This window comes from Bubalus kerabau, chromosome 2, assembly GCF_029407905.1.
Source record: "Bubalus kerabau isolate K-KA32 ecotype Philippines breed swamp buffalo chromosome 2, PCC_UOA_SB_1v2, whole genome shotgun sequence".
In the NCBI taxonomy this organism is placed as follows: domain Eukaryota; kingdom Metazoa; phylum Chordata; class Mammalia; order Artiodactyla; family Bovidae; genus Bubalus; species Bubalus kerabau.
In genome coordinates, this window is record NC_073625.1 from 5467631 (window position 1) to 5488843 (window position 21213).

A 21213-nucleotide genomic window follows, 5' to 3' on the forward strand; every position below is an offset into this window, starting at 1 on the left:
CTTTTAGAAATACATACTAAAGTATTATAGAAATTAATTATATTATTAATGCCTGGAAGTTATTAGGTTGGTACAAAAGTAATTGAGGTTTTAGACCATGAATTTTAAATCACTATAATTAGGCTCAAACACATTTTTATTAATCAAAATAGGAACCAGTACAATCAACACAATTTTGCCAACAAGAAATGCTCGTTTATTCTTGCAGCGTGAAAGTCGGCGCTTCAGGGATCAACAAGCTCTTAAGAAGCATTTTCTGCCTTCTGCTTGCTGTGGAAGCAGTTTCCCTGCAAAAAGTTGTCGAGATGCTTGAAAAAGTGGTAGTTAATTGGTGAGAAGTCAGGTGAATACGGTGGGTGAGGTTCATAGCCCAATTTGTTCAACTTTTGAAGCGCTGGTTGCGTGACAATGGCTGAGCACTATCGTGGAGAACTGGGCCCATTCTGTTGACCAATACCAGCTGCTGGCATTGCAGTTTTTGATGCATCTTATCGATTTGCTGAGCATACTTCTCAGATGGAATGGTTTTGCCAGGATTCAGAAAGCTGTAATGAATCAGATGGACAGCAGACCACCAAACAGTGACCATGTGTTTTTTTGGTGCAAGTCTGGCTTTGAGAAGTGCTTTCAAACTTCTTCTCAGACCAACCGCTGAGCTGATTGTCACTGGTTGTCATATAAAATCCACTTTTCATCACATGTCACAACCTGATCAAGAAATGGTTAGTTCTTATTGCATAGCACGAGAGAAGACAACTTCAAAATGATGATTTTTAAAATTTTTGTTCAGCTCATGAGGCACACACTTATCGAGCTTTGTTCACCTTTCCAATTTGCTTCTAATGCCAAATGACCATAGAACGGTCAATGTTGAGTTCTTCAGCAACTTCCTGTGCAGTTGTAAGGAAATCAGCTAAGAGATGGCCCTCGGTGGGTCACTGTCACCTTCTGACGGCCGGCCGCGCTCCTCATCGTCAAGGCTCTCGTCTCCTTCTTGAGCCACGCACTGCATGTTTGTTAGCAGTTCCCGGGCCAAATGTGCTGCTGATGTTACAAGTTGTCGCCACTGCTTTACAACTCGTTTGAACTTGAATAAGAAAACTGCTCAAATTTGCTTTTTGTCTAACATTTCCACAGTCCAAAATAAATATATATAAATATATTATATAAATATAATAAATAACAAGTAATAAGTCATTAACAAAAAGAACATATAGCAAGAAATGCACAGTAAAATGATGTATAATATAACCACATTTATTTAAGAATGTATTCCAATATCAAATGACAAAGTTCAGCAAAGGAAAACTGCAATTACTTTTGCACCAACCTAATATTTCAAACTAATGGGGAGGTGATGAGAAGAGTTCAGATGAAACAAGATTGCTCATGAAATGATGACACTTAAGTACATGGGAAGCCCATTAAACTACTCTACTTACATAAAATTTTCCATAATAACTCTTTAAAAATCAGCAATAGTTGTTTTTGAAAGCTAAAAGAGATAAACTTTCAAAATATTTTATAATGCTCTCTTAACAGGAAATTTATGTCAATAGTTAAGTTCACAAAATTTAAGTGTTTTAGAATACAGACCTTTGTAGTATTTTATTTTCCAGGCTTTCTGGTTTTCTATATGTTTTTTCCACTCATCAAATTCAGGAATACTGTAGAAGGAAAGTTCCTGCTTATTTTTGCTAGCCTTAAATGAATAATAAAAAAAATTAGTTTTTCTGCTACTATTTAAGACCATAGTATAAAAGTATATTAATGTAAATAGTACCTTTACAATAGGGGTAATGAACTCTTCAAGAAAACCATGCTTCAAAAGCGATGGCCAATTGTGGTGGATGAAGTTAATGAGCAGGCCTTTTATGTGAGAACCATCTTGATCCTAAGTATCAGTAAAGAGTGTCATGATAATTTAATGAAATATAATTACTTTATATAATCAAATTTTTAAATATATGAATGCAGCAATGAGGCAAAATTCCATTCAAATTTTAGAACTGCACTGTATAAAACAGAAGAGATTATTCTTTGGATGATTAAAGAATTTCTTTCTTAAAATTCAAATAAAGAATATAGCTATGTGATAAACTGAATCCTTCTGTCACTATAAAACATACTACCATTATCTTTTTTATAGTTTTCCCAGATTTCACTCGAAGACAGAAATACAAGAAACACAGTTATAATGCCACTTCGCTGAAAGAAGAAATCTATGGAATACAAGTATTCACAAGTCTTCTCTTAACATAAAAACTGATAAATTGCTGCCTAAAATTACACAGCAGCTTCTCAGTTGAAGATTTACCTACAAATGCTTTCAGTTAGAGTACATGAGACACAAGCAGTTGGATGGATACGAAACTCTTCAATTTTATGTGTATGCTTAGTCACTCAGTCATGTCCAACTCTGCAACCCCATGAACTGTAGCCCACCAGGCTCCTCTGCCCATGAGTATTCTCCAGGCAAGAATACTGGAATGGAATACTGGAAGGTCTCCCAGGGGATATTCCCAACCCAAGGACTGAACTCAGGTCTCCCACACTGCAGGCAGATTCTTTACCGTCTGAGCCACCAAGGAAGCATATGAAACTCTTCAGTTTTCTAGTTCTTGCCTAATTACTGCCATTTTACTATTCAAATCCTCCTAGTTTTTTGTGCATCCCAAATTATGCTATCATAAACAAATATCAGCCATTTTCCTATTGATTAACCTTTCCTGCTTATAAATTTCATCATTTCCTTCCTGTTTACAGGCAAGCTTCAACGTCATAATACTACAGTGTGTTCTCTTTCCATATTTACTGAATTTAAAAACATTTTAAAATAACTAACCAAAAAGGTGGGTACCATAAATTAGATAATGTAAAATGTACTTCACACAAACCCTGCCATTAAACAATATTTTTTCCCCTGTGAAGTATAATCATTTTCAATTTACTATCTTGGAACAAATCTCATGAAACAAATATCCAAAGGACATTCTGAAAAAGAGATGTTTTATTATGTGGCAACTTTTAACCAACCTGATCAGTCATAATCATAATCTTTCCATAGCGTAAAGTTTTCAGAGATTCTGCATCATCATAACTTTTCTTATATTGTAGACCAACTATTTTAATAATATTGTTTATTTCTGCATTTTCCATGATCTGTGCAAAAATGAAAAGAATTGGAAGTATTTTAAAGTGTCAAAATATAAAAAAGATGAGTCAGAACTGACACATAAAAACACAACAATTTTAGTTAAAGTAATAAATTGTCATATACACATGTGGGTACATATGTAGATACACACCTGTTTGTGAGAAGCTTCCCGCACGTTAAGAATCTTTCCCCTGAGGGGAAAGACCCCATATCTGTCCCTCCCAATTACACCTAATCCAGACACGGCCAGGGACTTGGCAGAGTCTCCTTCTGTCAGGATCAGTGTGCACTCCAGGGAATGTTTGCCACCTAAGAGAAATTAGTAATGATATATATTCCAAATTTCTCAATTTTACCAATGAAAAACATGAAACCAAAAAATTAACAATCACAATGATAATAAAACATTATAAAGAGTCATCTTATATTATGCTCAGTATAATGTAAAAATTAAGTATATTTTATTGACGTTTTATCTCCCCCAAATTGTAATATGTGTGTGACAATTTTAGTGAAATTTATCCTCTGAAAATAAAATCCTATATATGTGGAAAATTAAAACTGTCTATAACTGAATAAAAACTTAAATCAAAATCTAAAAACCAAACAAAAACTGAATCTTACCAGCATCATTAGCATCATCCAATTTGGGAATACCTTTGATTTTGCTGTACTTTACTGATGAACACTTCTTGTTCAGCTGTGTCTGAGCCTTAAATTTCACCCAGTTCAGGATACTTTCTACAATGCCACAGTTAGAGGCCTAAAAATCAAAGAAGCAAGCAAGAAGTTCACACACTTAGCTAAAATTAATGTAATACTTGGAATCTGGGCAGTTGTAAGGCAAAATGATAATAATAATGATATATGCTGGCAAATTATTCTAATTACAGTAAATTAATTCAGGCAGCTATTCACCATGACCTATTAGACTGAAAGGTAAACACATGATAAAAAGGCAACTTTACCACATATGAAAAAAATTTTATTAGAATAAACTCCATAAGAAATATACACAGCTTTTGTTACAAGTTAGTTTTGTTAAAATGAACACAGTAAAGGCTGATCCACCTATGCATTTACTACCTGGGCAATTATAGACACTGACATTTCTGATATCCTTCAACACAAAAACATGAATCTGGAATTCACTATGACAAAAAAATATTAACATGAAGGGAATATCAGGACAAACTCAAGAACTTATGAACAGTCCTTATTTTTTAAAGAGCTTGGTAATAAGGATTCTAACATTATACGTGTGTGTCATTCTGAACTTTACTCCCTGAAAAAGTAAAGCATCTCCAAGTTTGAGTTATTTATTTTTCATCAACCTCGGTAGTTTGATTTTAGGTGTATGAAAGAGTTTTCTGGAATGTTTCAAATATAAAAAGAAATGAACTATGTTATCAAATCTAAACTTCCTTTGCCAAAAATGAAAAAGTATAAAAACAAAAATCAAATTACTTTATAAAAAGAACAACTGTTAAGAGGGCAGAAATTTGGAAAATGATTAGCATTGGGTCATCGGTATTCAGAATTCATTATGATCAGACCCAAAATTACTATTCTATAGGCCTTTAGCTAAACCTAAAAATCAACTTTTGTTTTTGTTTGTGAGACCCCACCTTTGAAATTCCAATACCAAAATTTGATAAATATGTTACCTCTATTGCAATATTACATAATATTCCTCCAAAAAACTATAAACTTTCAAAGAGGAGGGGCTGTAATCTATTCATCTGTACATTCCCAGGGCAAACATAAGGCACTTAATATATGTTGGTGGCACTGGTGAACAGGAGAATTGAGGCAAATCTTATACAGAAAAGACTATAAAAAATTATTAGCAGCCGCAGCTCAGTTATAAATCTAAGATTTATTATTTATATTCTCATCTTGTTTCAGAAAGGTTAAGGCAGCCTAAATAAATATGTGCTAAGTAAAATGAAGAAAAATATGTACAATATGGTAAATTTTATGTTAGGCATATGTTACCATAATTTTTTTTTTTTTTTAAGTTACATCTACAGAATCAGTAGATGAATTTGAAAGGAATGGAAAAGATGAAGACAGGAGTCCTGTGAGGACCTGTATATTTTTTAGATGCAAAACTGGCTTTTTAAAGACTAATGCAAACTGAAAACAATTAGTTACATGATTCCCTACTTTAAAGCTTGGCAAAATAATCAACTGTTTTATGAAACAGTGTCTATCTAACCTTTGAAGTCTTCAGAATCAAGCATTTTAGTTTTTAGGATAAGTATGCCTGTATCTGCAGTTAAATAAGAAACTAATCAAAATAATTAGAATAAATATATCAAGAAAACTACTTAATCAACTCTAAATTAAACAAAAAACACTGAAAAGTGATATACGTTTTACTCACTGCTTTAAAAAATTTTTCTGATAGTTGGCATTTGGATCCAAAACTTTTGGGCTGCAAAGTCATGTTTTCCTTCGTTTGAGAATCAAAAGTTGGATTTTCAATAAGGCAGTTAATAAAAACCCATATATGATTTTTTACCTGTTGAAAACATATCCAAAAAAAGGTCAATATCAGAATTGATATTACTTAACAATTCAACAGAATATATAAAACATCACTTACTTGAAATGGTTTCACTGACACACCAGCTTTGTTCTTTTTCTTAACTACTTCAATCAGTTTACCAACAACTTGGTCTACTACGTAATCCACATGCCGTCCACCCTAAAGAGGGGGGAAAAAAAAGAATACAAAATCTTCTGTAATTAAGGCAGCAGAAAGAGTAACATTCATATTTTTCTAGAATGAGCATTTAATCTTCAACACAACTTTTTCAAGTTAGTATGACTATATTACTCACCCTATATATCAGAGGTAATATGATAAGTCTCAGAAGGAAAGAGATTTAAGACATAGTCTTTTTGGCCATAGAGCTAATTAGCAACTCTATATAACGCCCCACAAAGTGAAAACAATGAAAACGAGACACGGAAGTGAGAGCATGAACACTGGGCTGGTGGCAGCAACGACACTCACAAGCCTGCCGCTCAGGCCACGGTGGCATCAACAGCGGTCTCCCCTCACATTACGGACCCGCTCAGGGGCCGCGGTGGCATCAACAGCGGTCTCCCCTCACATTACGGACCCACTCAGGGGCCACGGCGGCATCAACAGCGGTCTCCCCTCACATTACGGACCCGCTCAGGGGCCGCGGTGGCATCAACAGCGGTCTCCCCTCACATTACGGACCCGCTCAGGGGCCGCGGTGGCCATCAACAGCGGTCTCCCCTCACATTACGGACCCGCTCAGGGGCCACGGTGGCATCAACAGCGGTCTCCGCTCACATTAAGGACCCGCTCAGGGGCCACGGTGGCCATCAACAGCGGTCTCCCCTTCACATTACGGACCAATCCAACTGTGTTTTTAACTGGCAACATGTCCAGTTACAAAGATTTACCAATCTAGACTCCCTTGCAGGTAAAGGTAGCCACTTGACCCAGTTTTAGCCAGAAAAGCTAGCAGAGGTCCACTGGATCGCGTTTCCAGGAACACTGCTGCATTCCTGATATAAGCAGAGAGATCTACTTCACATATGCATTTGTCCAACTTCATTCTCTCCTTAGGACTTGGAAGGGTGCAGCAGACATATTAAAGGCATGAAAATGAAAGCCACATGCTAAGAGAGGCAGAAAAGAAAACCAGGAAGAGAACAGGTCCCTGTTGACACTGTAAAGTCACAGAACCAGACTAAGACTGCCTGCCATCAGTCCCCAGAAGAGGAAAAGTAAAACTGTCACATGGCTACAAACCACTGTGTACTAGGTTTCTATTACACATAATAAAATGCAATCAAATCTGATACACGATTTGTTGACTAGAAAAAGTGATGCTAGATTATAAAAAATAAGTTCAAACTTGAATAAGAGTGACAAAGTGATAGCTCATGGCTTTATTCTAAAATACACACTTATATTGCCCAATATTTCATCATGGTCAATGGATAAATGGTTATAGATGAGAAGAATTTCATCTAATTTGGAAATTTAAAAGTCTACAAAAAAGGTTCAAACTCCTTAGAACCACAGATAAGGTATTTCATGATGTGATCCCAAAACAGACTCATTTCTTATTATTTGTTCTTTTATACTCAAAACTCAGAACATAGAACAAGGAATTTGTTATCATTCTAAATTCCATAAAATACAAATGTATTCAACTATAAGCGCTAATCATGTAAATTTATTTCTCAATGGATCCTTAAATAAATTGTAACAGATTTCATAGAAAATATACTTTTATTTTCATAATTCAATTTTGATTTCACAAAAGCAGGGTGGAGAGGTATTATTTGTTGTTTTATCTTGTTTTTAATGAAGACTGTTCTACAACTGACTTGGAAACAAAGAATTAGTGTACTTACTTTTGTTGTTGCAATGCTATTTACAAAGCTGATTTGCTGGAATCCTTTTTCACTCAACGTGAGACAAACGTCCCATCTTTCATTTGCAAGTTCATGAATAACTTTTAGGGCCACTCCTGTTTCATCCAACTTGTCTTTCACATAAAGATCTACATAACTGCGAAATCCATTTACCTAAAATTTGGAAAACAAAAACAATGAACAATCCTTCTGGCCGCGGCAGCTGAACTAGAACACCAGCCAGTGTAGACATGTAGAAGGCAAGGCTCAAAGAAGTCTTCTTCTCCTTTATAAGAAAACAGCTGGTTAAACAACAAATTTTCTATGCATCTTCAAAAACTCGAGATCACAGGACAGCTGCACATCCAAAGTCTGAAGAGAGACAGGTGTTTGTAGGGAGACACAGAACCTAAATCGTTTGCTTATCTGGGCAGAAGCTGCTTGGTTGCGCTATAAGCCCATAGGAACCTGGAACCAGAGCTTCTGATGAATTTCTTTCTATAGACAAGTGTGGACTAGTGTGAGTGCGTGAAGCACCTGAAGGCTGTGGTCAGAAGGGGTTCCTAGTCTTTTGCAGGTCTTTCCTCACAGGGTAGATCAGAAAGAATTTAGAAAAAGTGACCCTCATGGGGCCAGGTGGAGAATAGTAGCCACTAGGAATTCAACCCAGACCCTTCACCCTTACCAGAAAAAAAAAAAGAACAGCTTACTTCACAGGTGGAAGGACACTGCTGGAAAGCAGTGGTGAAATACCACCAGAGCTGGGATAAAGTACTTCTGCCCGCCCCACCCCTCCTATGCCCATCTCATTTACATCTTAAAAAGGCTTATCCTGCAGGGCAGGGAGCCTGAAGAACACAGAAGGAGAGCACTGGTGTGACCTGATGCAACCAGAGGAAAACAGAAGACAAAGGGAACGTCTCCACCTCAAGCAGAGGCATAGACACTCCTGAGAAGGCTAAACCCCGAGACACAGGCCCTGAGCAGTCCAAAGCCTGAGACTAATCAGACATGGGGGTCTCCCACAACCTATACCCAGGCTAGCAGGCCTCCAATTGCAACAGCTGGAAGAGCTGCAAGAGACCCTCCTTGACCAGCAGCTCCAAGGCAAGCCCCAAAGCAGAGAGAAAGGACAAGAAAGAATCTGAAGTATCTGGTGCCCACAGCAACAACAGACCTCAACACTAGTAACCGCAGGAACAACAGCCTGCAAACACAGCCCATTCCCTGTACAGACTAACATAAATCCTCATACTAAAGCCTATTCACACCATATTTACTATGCTATGCAACATAGCTGGTGTTCAACAGAATCTCACAAGGTATGCCAAAAGGCAAGAGGAAAACAGTCTGAAAAGACAAATCAATCATCAGAACTTAGTCAGATATGTCGCAGATGTTTTAACTATCAGATAGGACTTTGGCTACCTGATGCAAAGAGCCAAATCATTAGAAAAGACCCTGATGCGGGGAAAGACTGAGGGCAAGAGGAGAAGGAAGGGGACAGAGGACGAGATGGTTGGATGGCATCTGACTCAATGGACACAAGTCGAGCGAAGCGCGGGAGACGGTGACGGGCAGGGAAGCCCGGCACGCTGCTGCAGTGTGTGGAGTCAGAGTCAGACGCAGCTTAGCACCTGAATGACAGCAACAGCGGCTAACAGCTTCAAGTCTCTTGTGAGACACAACCTTTAAGAACGAATCAAATGCAAATGCTAGACATTGAGAAAAGCAGAAGATACAAAGAATGCCTTTGGCAGGCTCAGAAGTAAACTTGACACAGTAGAGGGAAAAAGTCAATGAACTTGAAAATAGAGCAATAGAAATCAAACAAACTGAAACTCAAAAGAGAAAATAGAGTGAATAAAGCAGAGTAAAACATCCAAGAGCATGGGTCCTACCATTTCTGCATAATTAGACTACCAGAAGGAAAAGGAAGAACAGCACATTAAAAAATAACAGCCAAAATGTTTCCAAAATTAGTGACAGACACCAAACAACAGATCCGATAAGCTCAGGAGACACCAAACAGAATTAAGTACCAAAAAGAAAAACCAAAAACCACAACAAAAAACCCTATATATACAACTGAACATGTCATACTCAAAAAACAAAGACAAATAGAAAATCTTCAAGGCAGGCGGAGGAAAAAGAAACCTCTTACCAACAGAGGAAGGAGGATATGAGTCACAGCAGAGGCCATGCAAGCAAGAAGACAACAAAGTAACATTTTTAAGTGCTAAAAAACAACTACTGACTGTATTTCTATACTCAGTGAAACTCTGTATCCTTTCAAATGAAGGAAAAAATTTTCTCAGACAAACATAAACTGAGGGAAACTATTGTCAGCAAATGTATCCACAGGAAATAAATGTTAAAGAAAAATCTCCAGCCAGAAGGAATATGCAATAGATCAGAAACTTAGACCTACAGCAAGAAATTAAAAGCACTGGAAATGGAATAAAAGAAGGTAAACTATAACTCTATTTTTTTATTGCTCTAAAGTATAACTGACTGCTTAAAGCAGTAGCAACATCATCAAGTCAGAAACCTGACACAGTTAAAAAAAAAAAAAATCAATGAACTTGACTGTGGGAATATTTCTGCCACAACTTTTTCAAATATTTCTTCCTCCTCATTCTCTCTCTTCTTCTGTTGTTTCGAGAATATGCCAAAGCGAAATGTATGATGAAGAGGGCACAGGGACAGAAAGGAAGACCTGGGGATACACTGTTATAAAGTTTTCGCTCTACACACCAAGTGACAAATCAAGGTGGACTCAAATTATTTACAAACGGGTATTATAAACCCTAAGGCAATCACTAAAGAAGTTTTAAAAATAAGAATAATAAGTAAAGAGGATTCTTAGAGGGCACAGTGGTAAAAATTTGCTTGCCAATCAATGCAAGAGACGTGGATTCAATCCCTGGGTTGGGAAGATCCCCTGGAGAAGGAAATGGTAAGCCATTCCAGTATTCTTGCCTGAAAAATCCCACGGGCAGAGGAACCTGGCGGCCTACAGTCCATGGGGCCTCAAAGAGTCAGATACGACTGAGCAACTGAGAACATGTACACACACATAATAAGTAAATAGAGAAGATGAAATCATTTTTTTTTAAATGCTGAATTAAAACCAAAGAAGGCAGGATACTAGGAAGATAAGGATACTAAGTAACCAAGAACAAACACAATAAATCAACATATAACATGATGGTAAGCTTTAATCCAAATGTATCAATAATGACTTTAAATGTCAATCATCTAAATACACTTGTTAAAAGAGATTAATGATTTAAAAAGCAAGATCTAACTATAGGCTGTCTACAAATTAACAAAGCGTGAGTTATTTTAGAAGACACTTACAGGCAATTTCTTTCCATTAAACATGACCTTGACTCCCTTGCAGGAACCAGCCAAATCATAAGCTCTTCTGGTCATGAGAGCAACAATATCCCTGTCAAGTTTCTCCATCTTAAATTTGGACAGATCTGGTTGGAATGTTATACATGTGTAATCTTCACCATCAAAATGTTTAATTTTGGCTTCAGAAGTCTTCATCATATTATTCATCCATGTCTTTAAGAGAAAAAATATTTAAATATTTATATTGTGCTTCTATATTACATAATAAAGACTCAGCTAATGAAATACATTCATTTACCACAACTAGAACCATTTTCCAACTTTCACAACAAACCAATCCCTAAAACATTACTATAAATGAAGAAATTTTAGATAAAACTATTATAACAACCTCATGCTGAAAATAAGCAAAACCAACTGAACAGCTTTATATACTGTTAGTTAAATCTTTTAAAATCTACAAATGACCATACAGAATTATACAAAAATAAAAAGGTACAATGCTTTTCTAACAAAATTATTTTAGCTTACATAAAATTTTCAAAGGTCTACAAAAGTGAAATATAAAACTGTGAAATATAAATGATCAACCTACAAACAAGCTAACTGGGGGCACTTCAGTCAGACCGTGCGGCTCAGGACCCTCCCTACTGCTTACACGCTAAAGGGAAATCTGTCAAATAAAGCGTTTTGTTCTAAAGGAATGGGAGGAAAACAGATTTATGTAAAATCTCCCAGACATTCTGTAGCCTTTTTACTCTGATGACTTGCTTAATGCTTAAAATAATAATTTATATAGGTATCTAAGGTATTATATAGGTATTATCTTGGCAAAGCACAAACATGATTATTCTTAAAAAAGAATTAGTCACATTTCTATCATACCTGCTTAAAACTATGTTTGTATTCTTTGCAAGCAGTTTCTACTGTAAACTTTGTACTGAAAATATTACAAAGTTTTGCACCATAACCATTGCGACCACCTGTAAGAACAATTAAATGTGAAAGGTTTAATGAAAACAAATTTAAAGGGACTTTGTTAACTCACCTACCATAGGGTAGGTCTGTTGCAAAACAGTTTCCACTTATTATTTTAATCAATTGAATATTTCAAAGTATATTTAGATTTTTCATTTAAAGAAACATACAATTAAGATTTAGCACATACAGTAATTAAAATATACATTTTGTAGATTATCTTCATAACAATTTTTTAAAAATTAAGCACTGTATCTTCAAACAATCCAGTAAGTCTATATGAGTATGAATCTGAGCTTTCTATCACAGTTACTTCTATTACAAAACTCTAATCTATATAACTTCCTAGAACTTTGGTTTTGGAAAAAAAATCATCTTTGGGGAAATGTAAATAAGTAGAAAAACAACTGGCTATGATCAAAGCACTTTCAACTCTATAGAGTCTAGACTTTCAACCTTGACTCAAAGAAAACACTTTAAAAGTAATTGATACCAAAAGACATGGTGCTTATGTAAAAACAAATTCACACATACAGAAATCACACGCATCTCACTTTCATCAGTACTCTAATTCAGAACCCAAACTATCAGCCAGGTTAGACAGAGTTCCAGGAGTTCTAGCAGAAGTCAACGTACTACAAGTTAAGTGTCTATAATCAAGACAACAGTAATATATGATAGTTGTTATAGATATTAATTCTAAAAAGGATTTTCTCACAACAAAACTAGAAAAGCTTCCTTTTCTGTAATATCTTATATAGAAATAGTAACAGACTTCTATGTTAAAAGACCAGTATTTCTCAATAAAAATTCTGATCAGCCATTTAGACTTTACCTGTTACTTTTTTCTCATCATCGTCATAGTTACTGGATGTTAAAAGCTGTCCAAAAATTAATGCAGGAACATAAACTTTCTCTACTTTGTGTTCTACTACTGGAATGCCTTTCCCATTATTCCAAATGCTTATAATGTTAGATTCACTGTAAATAAACAAGCAGAGTTTAGAGCTTAAAATAGTTTAAAGATAAATCAATTAATTTCCGTCAAAAGTAAAGTGACCTAGAATAAACATGAATGATTATAAGCAAAAGGCCAGCCATTATCAATTGGAATACACTCACTCATCTTTCAAGAAAACCCTTGCTGAGGACACATATTACCATTCCTGAGTCCTAACTCTAATTAGGGTCACTAAGTTCTGCAGGTAATACTGCAAAAATCTCCCAAGAAAACAAAACTCTTCTCAACAGTAAAAGCAGTGAAGCTTGTATAAGAAGCCAGCTATCAATTCCACTTTCTTTTCATACATAGGAGCCATGACCTTCATGCTTCTTCCTGCCAGTCTCCCTGTGAACCACAGGCTCTGTGGGGCTAGCGGCCATGGCCATTTCACTTCCCACCTGACTGCTGAGTGCAGGCAGAAAAGGAAAGCTGTCTGAAATATATTCCACTCTCCATCTAAGTGTTAGAGGGTTGCTTATACTGTAGCAATCATTGTTAGACTAAAAAGCACATCATTTTCTTTCCCCAAATCAGCAAACCAACTTTTCTTTCCCTCACTTTTCACAATACAGGTTCAACTCTCCGAATCACAAAGACTCAACTTTTCTTTCCCTCACTTTTAACAATATGGGTTCATAGCACTTGTGTTTGTTTTTGTTTAATTTGTGGACAAAGACTTACAGACAAGTGCGAAAGTAAATCCTCTTTTGCAACCCACAACTCATTGTTCAGTATGAGTTTTGATACAGATAAGAAGGAACATGATCCATAAAATGGATGTGTATTGATGAGCATAAAGATTGCTTCCAGGGCTGTAAAGCAAAATAAGCTTCTAAATTACCAGCTATATTGATCCTAGTACTCAGTTTTAATGTTGACATAAAACAAACAAAGATGGGCTTCTTTTTTTAGGCTTTTATCTTCGGAAAACAGTGTCTGGATTTTGCAAAGATATGTCTAATGCTTTAGGTATTGGCATATCCCAATGATCTGTGTCAAGTTTTAGGGTGTGATAACTTAGGAATTAATATGATTTGAACTTGGTAAGTTTTTGAACTAGACAGATCCCATCTCCTGACCCTAAACAGGATCCTATAGTAAACTGCTTGAGGAAATTGGATCTTGAAGATTACAGGTGGCAAACTTTGAAGTGAACTCCACTGAAGATCTAAGAGGCCCAACTAAAACTGGCATTACAGCTGTGGATTGAGCAGAACTTTTTGAAAGGGCTACCTTGAAGATGACAACCTTGGAGGAGCTATGGTGATTGGCAGTGGAAAGAATCAGGACATGTGAAAAATCCTTAAAAATTTATTGACTTAAATAACTTTGTCTATGTTATGAATAAAAAGAAACCTTTGTGCAGAAAGTCAGCATATAAAAAACAAACAAACAATATGGGTTCAACTCTCTGAATCACGTGGACTTAAATTTTGTTATTTTTATTCATCTCTCCTGATCATTAAGACATGCGTTTAATATTTTAAACTCAGTTTGTCCTATTAGATTTGCTTCATCACTGTCCAATCTTCCTTCATTCCAAATGCCACTGTATGAGTCTAATTAGTATCACCTTAAATACCAATTACTGCAACACAGCTAAGAACAGAACTAGCCACTCCCTTTAAATATATTCTTCATAACAATACTGGGCTTACCACAGCTTTCATAACACTATTTTTTGCACCAGGACACAGCAGTAGCTCCATGTTTTCTATGAAATCAAGCTTAGCAGGCCTCTATTGCACATTCAAGGCCCTTATGCATACCCCTACCTGCAGTCAAACTGAACTACTATTCTCCAACATGCATCATATTTTCTTTCAAGTCAGTTTTATTACTTGTCCATATTCAGTCTCAATTCTTTCCTTTCTTCATCGTCTTTCCTTTGCCTATAAAACCCTTTTCTTCTCTGTCTAGCCAAATTTTACCTTAACTTCAAGAATCAATTTACGACTTCTCTCCTCCCAGCCTAAAACAATGTTTTCCAACATTCCTTATATTGAAACTTGCCCCCCCCAAAAAAATCTAAATTATTTACTAGGGACCTCAGGACATAATTAGGTTATCTCATGTGTGGGTATACACTCTTTACAGAATATACAGCTAAATATTTAAGTATGTAACAGTTCAAATGAGCTACTGTACTTTACCTTGCGTCTCCCATATCCAGAGGTCAAGAGTGAAGCCTTGAAAACAGGGGCCCTGTATTGCATTATTTTATAAATATTGAAATAGTTCCTAGCTTGAGTTTAAAACCTGTAACTTATTAAATATCTTTTTTTTTTTTTTTTTTTACACAAGACACTTCATGGAGTTTAAAACTAATAGAGAACAATTCTGAAGGAAACAAAGAAAGATAATGGATGGACAATTACAGATCTTAAACATCTCAGAATGACACTAAAGTCAATATGCTCATGAAAAAAATCCTTTAAATCTTTTCATCCTTAGTATATATAGTACTATAAATAAGGCACTTTGTAAATTCATAATCATCACAGTTTCAAAAAAATAAGATACCTCATACATTCTTTAAGCCTATATGAGTATGAAACTGAAACTTTCTATCAAAGTCACCTCTCTATTAAAAAATTTCAGTTTATTTCAATTCCGAGGTCTGGAACTTATTTCTATAATCTCTAAACAATGATTCAGAATTATATAACTGCATTTTTTGCTCCATCAATAATCTTTACAGAACTATTAAAAGAATGATGTGCTTGAATAAGCTACAAAATTCCAAAATAATTAAAGCTAAAAAGAAACTTGGAAAACAAGCTGAATATCCAATATTCATCACCTGGAAAGAGGTTAATTATGATATTGACATAATACTTAAGGATAGTTAAAAGAACTAAGTAGACTTAAGTTAATAAGGAAGGCTGTCCTCAATATGTAAAATAGAAAGGTACAAAATAGTATATAGAAAGCAATTTTTTAAATGTACACATACTGTATATTCTATATGAGTGTACATTTTTTTGAAGGCTACAGCTTTAAGAATTTCAACCCTAAATAAATAAGAATACTTCAGCTAGAGAAATAATTCAAACTCTGGTTATTGTACTTTTCACATTTGTTAGTTTTTAATCAAATTGATGCCATCAAGTACAGTGTTTCAATACTAAACATTACACTATACTATTTAATGGGTTTTAAACTCCCCTGTAAGAAGTTGCTTCACATTCTCTAGCTTCTTAGAACTGCTGTCCAAATCCTGTACGGCATCCCTTGCTGACCTATTCCTGTGTCTTTTACAACTATGGTTTTGTACGTAAATTTTATCTCCACATCACAGAGTACTATTGAAAGAGTAATAATAAGAGCTAAGCTAGACGACGTATACTCTACACTTGATCCATCAACTATTAAAATTTAACCTTTCTTTTACACAAAGAGTTCATGAACACACACGCACAAAGAAAAATAAAATCTGCTATATACAGATATTAAAAAAGAATGCAAAAGAGAAAGAGCAGTAATAAAGGCACTAGTTACATAGAATTACTTTATCCAGAATCTGGAATAAAGTAAAGCTTGTCACTATGAGCCACTATTTGGCCTACAAAACTATTTTATAGCTCACTTCTTAATCACTTCGCTATAATGGGATTCTATGTAAGCTGTTTTTTAACTGCACATTGCTGGATCAATGTTGGCCAAAACAATTAAGATAAAAGAATCAAATAACTGTAACCATGTTTATCAAGAATGTATTTTTTAAAAAGACCTTCCTTAGTTTTCAGTCAGTTTTGATTTTTAAAAAAGCGTGAAGATATTAAACATTCAACATCTATTACTCCATACTACTCTCCTAAAACATAATTGTTTTTAACTGACAATTTCCTAACTATGGAAGAAAAGAAATCTTGACAGCTAAAATTTCCTTAAAACTATCTTAAATGTCTGCATAAGTTGTAACTTTTAAGTGTCCATCATACCATACCACTTACTTTTAAGTATGCATCTTACCATATAAATTCTCAGTATAGTGTATTCATTATAGAAATGATACAAGTAAAAAATAAGGAAGACACTGCCCTGCAGATGCCGGACTTGCCGGCACCACGGGTGCGGCCGCCCTGCTGTGCCTGTGCCGTTGGGGCAGAGAGGAAGCGGCTATTTCTACGCTCAGTGCTCAGAACTGTGGGCACTAAGAATGGTTTGTAGCCGGACATCAGTGGGAAAAAAAAAAAAAAGAAAAAAAAAATAAGGAAGAAAAAGAAAATCAAGAACTTCAATAGTATAGTTATGTAGTCATATTTTCATATAAGATATAGTCAACTTCATTGTATAACCAAATATAAATTATATTTTTATATCATTTATCTTAACCATGCCCTCTGAAATTAGATTATTAACAATAAAGTTGTAACCGAATTATTAAACTTTCATGTTAAGGAAAAAATCTTAAAATCATGCTAACCTACTAATGAAAGTACAGGGGATAAATATAACGTAATATCTTACAAAAGGCATACTGGTGAAAATAGCATAAACGTAAAAACTATATTTCGAACTTAGAACTTTATTATTTTCACACCCTCCTCAGTCCTCCAAAAAGAAAAAAATCACCATAGTGATTAGCTGAACACCCGGTACATATTCTCTACTACCAGCAGTTCCCAATTTACAAACGACGTTATAAATAAAGGAAAAGCCTGAATGTCGGTTATGAAAGCACACGTTCCATCCGTGATGTAACTGGAAGAGCACCGACGATAGCGCGCTTGCCTTGAACCAAAGAAAAGGAAACGCCCCGTGACCCTTCCAGCAGCTGGGACAGCACCCACAGCACGAGAGAGGAGAAAAACGGTCTCCAAGAGCTCCCAGCAGAAAGTACTTTGGAGAAAAAGACTCTGAACAACAGAGGAGACTAAGAGGACAGCATTCTGGCTAAAAGAGGTAAGAATTACAGGGTCTCGAGCAATAGGAAACTAACTGTATGAATTATTCATTTGAGACATGTTCGTAAGCTGGGACTATCCGAATAAAACAGCTTAGCATAAAAAATTAAACTTGAAATATACTTACGGATCAATAGAAACTTTAATACAGGTCATGTTCTTATCCCTCTGTTTATTATCAGCTGCATTAACTACAAAAATAAATATTTTGGTGAGTAATATATAAAAAGTTATAACAGACATACATGACATAAACAAACATATGGTTGCAAGTGCATCGCTACTTAATATAAATATTTACATATGCTAATAGTTAAAGAAAATAATTACTGGTAACTTCTATTACAAAACCTTATTTTCCAAATAATATTCTTAAATTTTTTTATGTCACACTAAATTACTATTATGTCTTATGTCTTCTACAAAACAAGGTGTGGGGTAGGTGGGGGAATGATTTTGTGATATATAAAAACAAACATCTGCAGTTTACAATCCCCTATCCAGGCCTAAAAGTTAAAAATCGGGTTTAATTACATTTTATCTTGGTAACAAATGACTACTTTCTCTTGATTTCCTTCAATAAACTACTGATTTTATAAACAGAATGAGCTGAAACCAGTTGTTTTTGAATTAGAAAGGCACTCTTTAGCATCCACAGAAACCAAAATGCTAAATGCTATGAACTATAACTGATAATATTTGCATACATTAACCATGGCTTCAGTAAAATCTGAACACAAGCTAGCTGTAAAACTCAACTTCAATCACAGAAGGAATATGTTCCTGATAAACACTGTATAACCTAGAAGTAAAACTGGCAGATAGTTGTGAGATGAACAAAAGTACAAAACTTACAAAACTTAGTAACCAGCTTTACTCTCCTTTCTTTTTCCCACAGACGAAAAGAAGCTTTGAGAGACCCACACAACCCTGGAAGGAAACCCAGCAGCACTGATGCATCTGTGTGGCTAAAACATTCCCAAAGCCTGAGTACTCCCCAGGAGTCAATTACACACCAACACTTCATTGTGACTGAATTAACTGTGTGATTTGGAAAGCACAGAGGTATTTGGAACAAGGGTTGTTAAACCTGGTTGCCCAACAGAAATACCTAATGTGTTGTTTAGAAACACAGTTTTATGTGTCTCACCCAAAACTAACTGAATCTGCAAAGATCAGGCCCTGGAATCTAACTTTAACATGCCCTCCCTGGTGACTGGGATGCAATCAACCCCAAGACAACTACACACACAGAACCACACACTAACCTTGGGGTTACTGACCAAATACAATACACACATTTTACAGATGAACAAACCAGAACAATAAGACATAATGTCCAGAAATATGAACATATTACAGCAGGTAACAGATTTTCTGAAGAATATTTATACTCAACATAAAAACCTGAGATATACCTCTAAAATTTATGTTTGGCTTTATATACACAGGAACATTATACATGATATCAATAGAAACAAATTCATTAAATCTTAAACAAATACTCACCCAAGATTTCATCAAAGATCTTATATAAACCCGGCACAAAGGTAACCTCTCTGCAATTCATTCCTACATCTTCATCATATACCCACATGAGCTGGATTGAGAGAAAAATTCAAAAGAATTTATGGAGTAAAATTTTACAAAACATAAACCCGTATTTGACATTTACACTGTAAATACTTAGGTCTTCAAAGTAGAAAAACATTACTTCAGTCACAAGCAACCTTACTGAATCCATATTCAATTTGAAAGCCTATAAATTGAGAAATTGTTTGTTTTATATTAAGTCTGTCTTCTTACTCATAAAGTCAGCTTTAATGTAAGGCACCAAAAATTGTTGATAACTATTTAAATATGGAACTAGCCAGAAAGTTCATTCAGGTTTTTCCCCAAGGTGTTATGAAACCTAAACGAACTTTTTGGCCAACCCAATAAAACAGGAAAAAAACCAAATCATATTTACTTTATACTTTTGCTTCCCGAGTTATATTTTCCAATCAATAAGCAGCATGGAGTAAAACAACGTGAATGCAGCATGATGTTAGAGTCAAAGATATCTAGCTATGAATCCCAGCTCTCACTAGTTGAGGGATCTGAGCAAGTCACTTGAAAAAAAAGAGAAATCTTTTTTTTTTTTTTGAGAAATCTATTTAAACTTCAGTATCTTCATTTTTAGAATGGAGAAAACAGTGCCTGCTTTCCAAAACTGCTAGAATCAAATAAGATATTAACTGTAAGCCAAGTAAGTATTAAACAATAGTCAATGTGTACATATAAATTCTATAAATTAAAATAAACCACAGCCAGAACTTAAGAACTTTTAATAAGTTCATACACACCATTTTACTATACACTTCCCTACACTCTACACTTCTCAGTTTTTATCTCCCAGTTTTATAATCTCTAGTAGGAAATGGAGACATTTCTGCCTCTTAGATCGCTCTCCCTACTTTGTGTTATTACCAGACATGAAATTATGTATTCATGTATGGTTTACATAATCACAAAAACGTTATTCAGTAGATACAGATATACATCTAATTTCAGTAAAAGTTAATAACTACCTGTGTCAATGGCTCCACTGACCCAATGTACGTATCAGGACGAAGCAGAATATGTTCGAGTTGTGTCTTTTTCTGATACACTCTCTCGACAGACAACACTCTCTCGACAGACAACTTCTTTGAAGAATCATTTTTGTTTGCAATTTCTGACTCTTCCTTTTTTGCAGCATTGTTCTGATCAAAAAGAGTCTAAAATTAACCAAAAAATCAAATTTAAATAACCTACCAAAGGGTAAACTAAAATGTACGGACACATGATATTATTTTGTTGTTAAAGAGAAAACCTATCTTTCAGGCTCATCTTTATTAAATTATTAAAAAAAAATCAACCCTGAATATTCATTAAAAGGACTGATGGTGATGCTCTAATACTTAGCCATCTGATACAAAGAGTCGACTCACTGGAAAAGACGCTGATGCTGGGAAAGATTGAGGGCCGGAGGAGAAGCGGGTGACAAAGAATGAGATGGTTGGACAGAATCACTGACTCAATGGACATGAGTTTGAGCAAACTCTGGGAGACAGTGAAGGACAGGGAGACCTGGCACGCTGCAGTCCATGGGGTCGCCAAGAGTCACACATAACTTAGCAACTAAACAACAGAAAGAACACAGGTCTATTTACTGACAGTTTAGTTCTTTTTGTAATATAGTGTGAAACTGCAGTTTTGACTGAACCCAGACACCAGAACTGCTAAAACAGCCAACAACTATTCAGTCAAGAAATAAATATTTCCCAATTCTATAAGATATCAGATTAATGTTGTTGTCCTCAAAACTTTCCCTGGGAAGAAGGAGTTCCCTGGTGGTCCAGTGGTTAAGA

At 35.3% G+C, this 21213-nt stretch overlaps 1 protein-coding gene and 2 non-coding genes across 7 annotated transcripts in view; 2 read left to right on the top strand and 1 right to left on the bottom strand.

The window, feature by feature from the left end:
* Nucleotides 1-21213, bottom strand: part of TOP2B (DNA topoisomerase II beta) — a 97776-nt gene that overhangs the window by 27446 nt on the left and 49117 nt on the right. For 3 of the 5 annotated variants that reach the window (XM_055566921.1, XM_055566920.1, XM_055566917.1), the window contains exons 2-15: nt 20392-20580; nt 19331-19421; nt 17949-18012; nt 12744-12889; nt 11816-11913; nt 10931-11143; nt 7568-7741; nt 5769-5870; nt 5547-5684; nt 3782-3920; nt 3309-3466; nt 3037-3162; nt 1784-1894; nt 1597-1702 (exon numbers count right to left, since the gene is read on the bottom strand). In XM_055566921.1, the coding sequence (XP_055422896.1) occupies nt 1597-1702; nt 1784-1894; nt 3037-3162; nt 3309-3466; nt 3782-3920; nt 5547-5684; nt 5769-5870; nt 7568-7741; nt 10931-11143; nt 11816-11913; nt 12744-12889; nt 17949-18012; nt 19331-19418 (1663 nt within the window). In that variant the 5' untranslated portion in view covers nt 19419-19421; nt 20392-20580. The remainder of the gene's footprint in view (nt 1-1596; nt 1703-1783; nt 1895-3036; nt 3163-3308; nt 3467-3781; nt 3921-5546; nt 5685-5768; nt 5871-7567; nt 7742-10930; nt 11144-11815; nt 11914-12743; nt 12890-17948; nt 18013-19330; nt 19422-20391; nt 20581-21213) is intronic. The other 2 variants (XM_055566922.1, XM_055566918.1) reach the window with 1 other exon arrangement.
* LOC129645172 (small nucleolar RNA SNORA40) lies at nt 13549-13675 on the top strand. The gene has a single exon (XR_008711260.1). It is a non-coding gene; the product is annotated as a small nucleolar RNA SNORA40 (small nucleolar RNA).
* LOC129645160 (small nucleolar RNA SNORA43) lies at nt 16961-17094 on the top strand. The gene has a single exon (XR_008711248.1). It is a non-coding gene; the product is annotated as a small nucleolar RNA SNORA43 (small nucleolar RNA).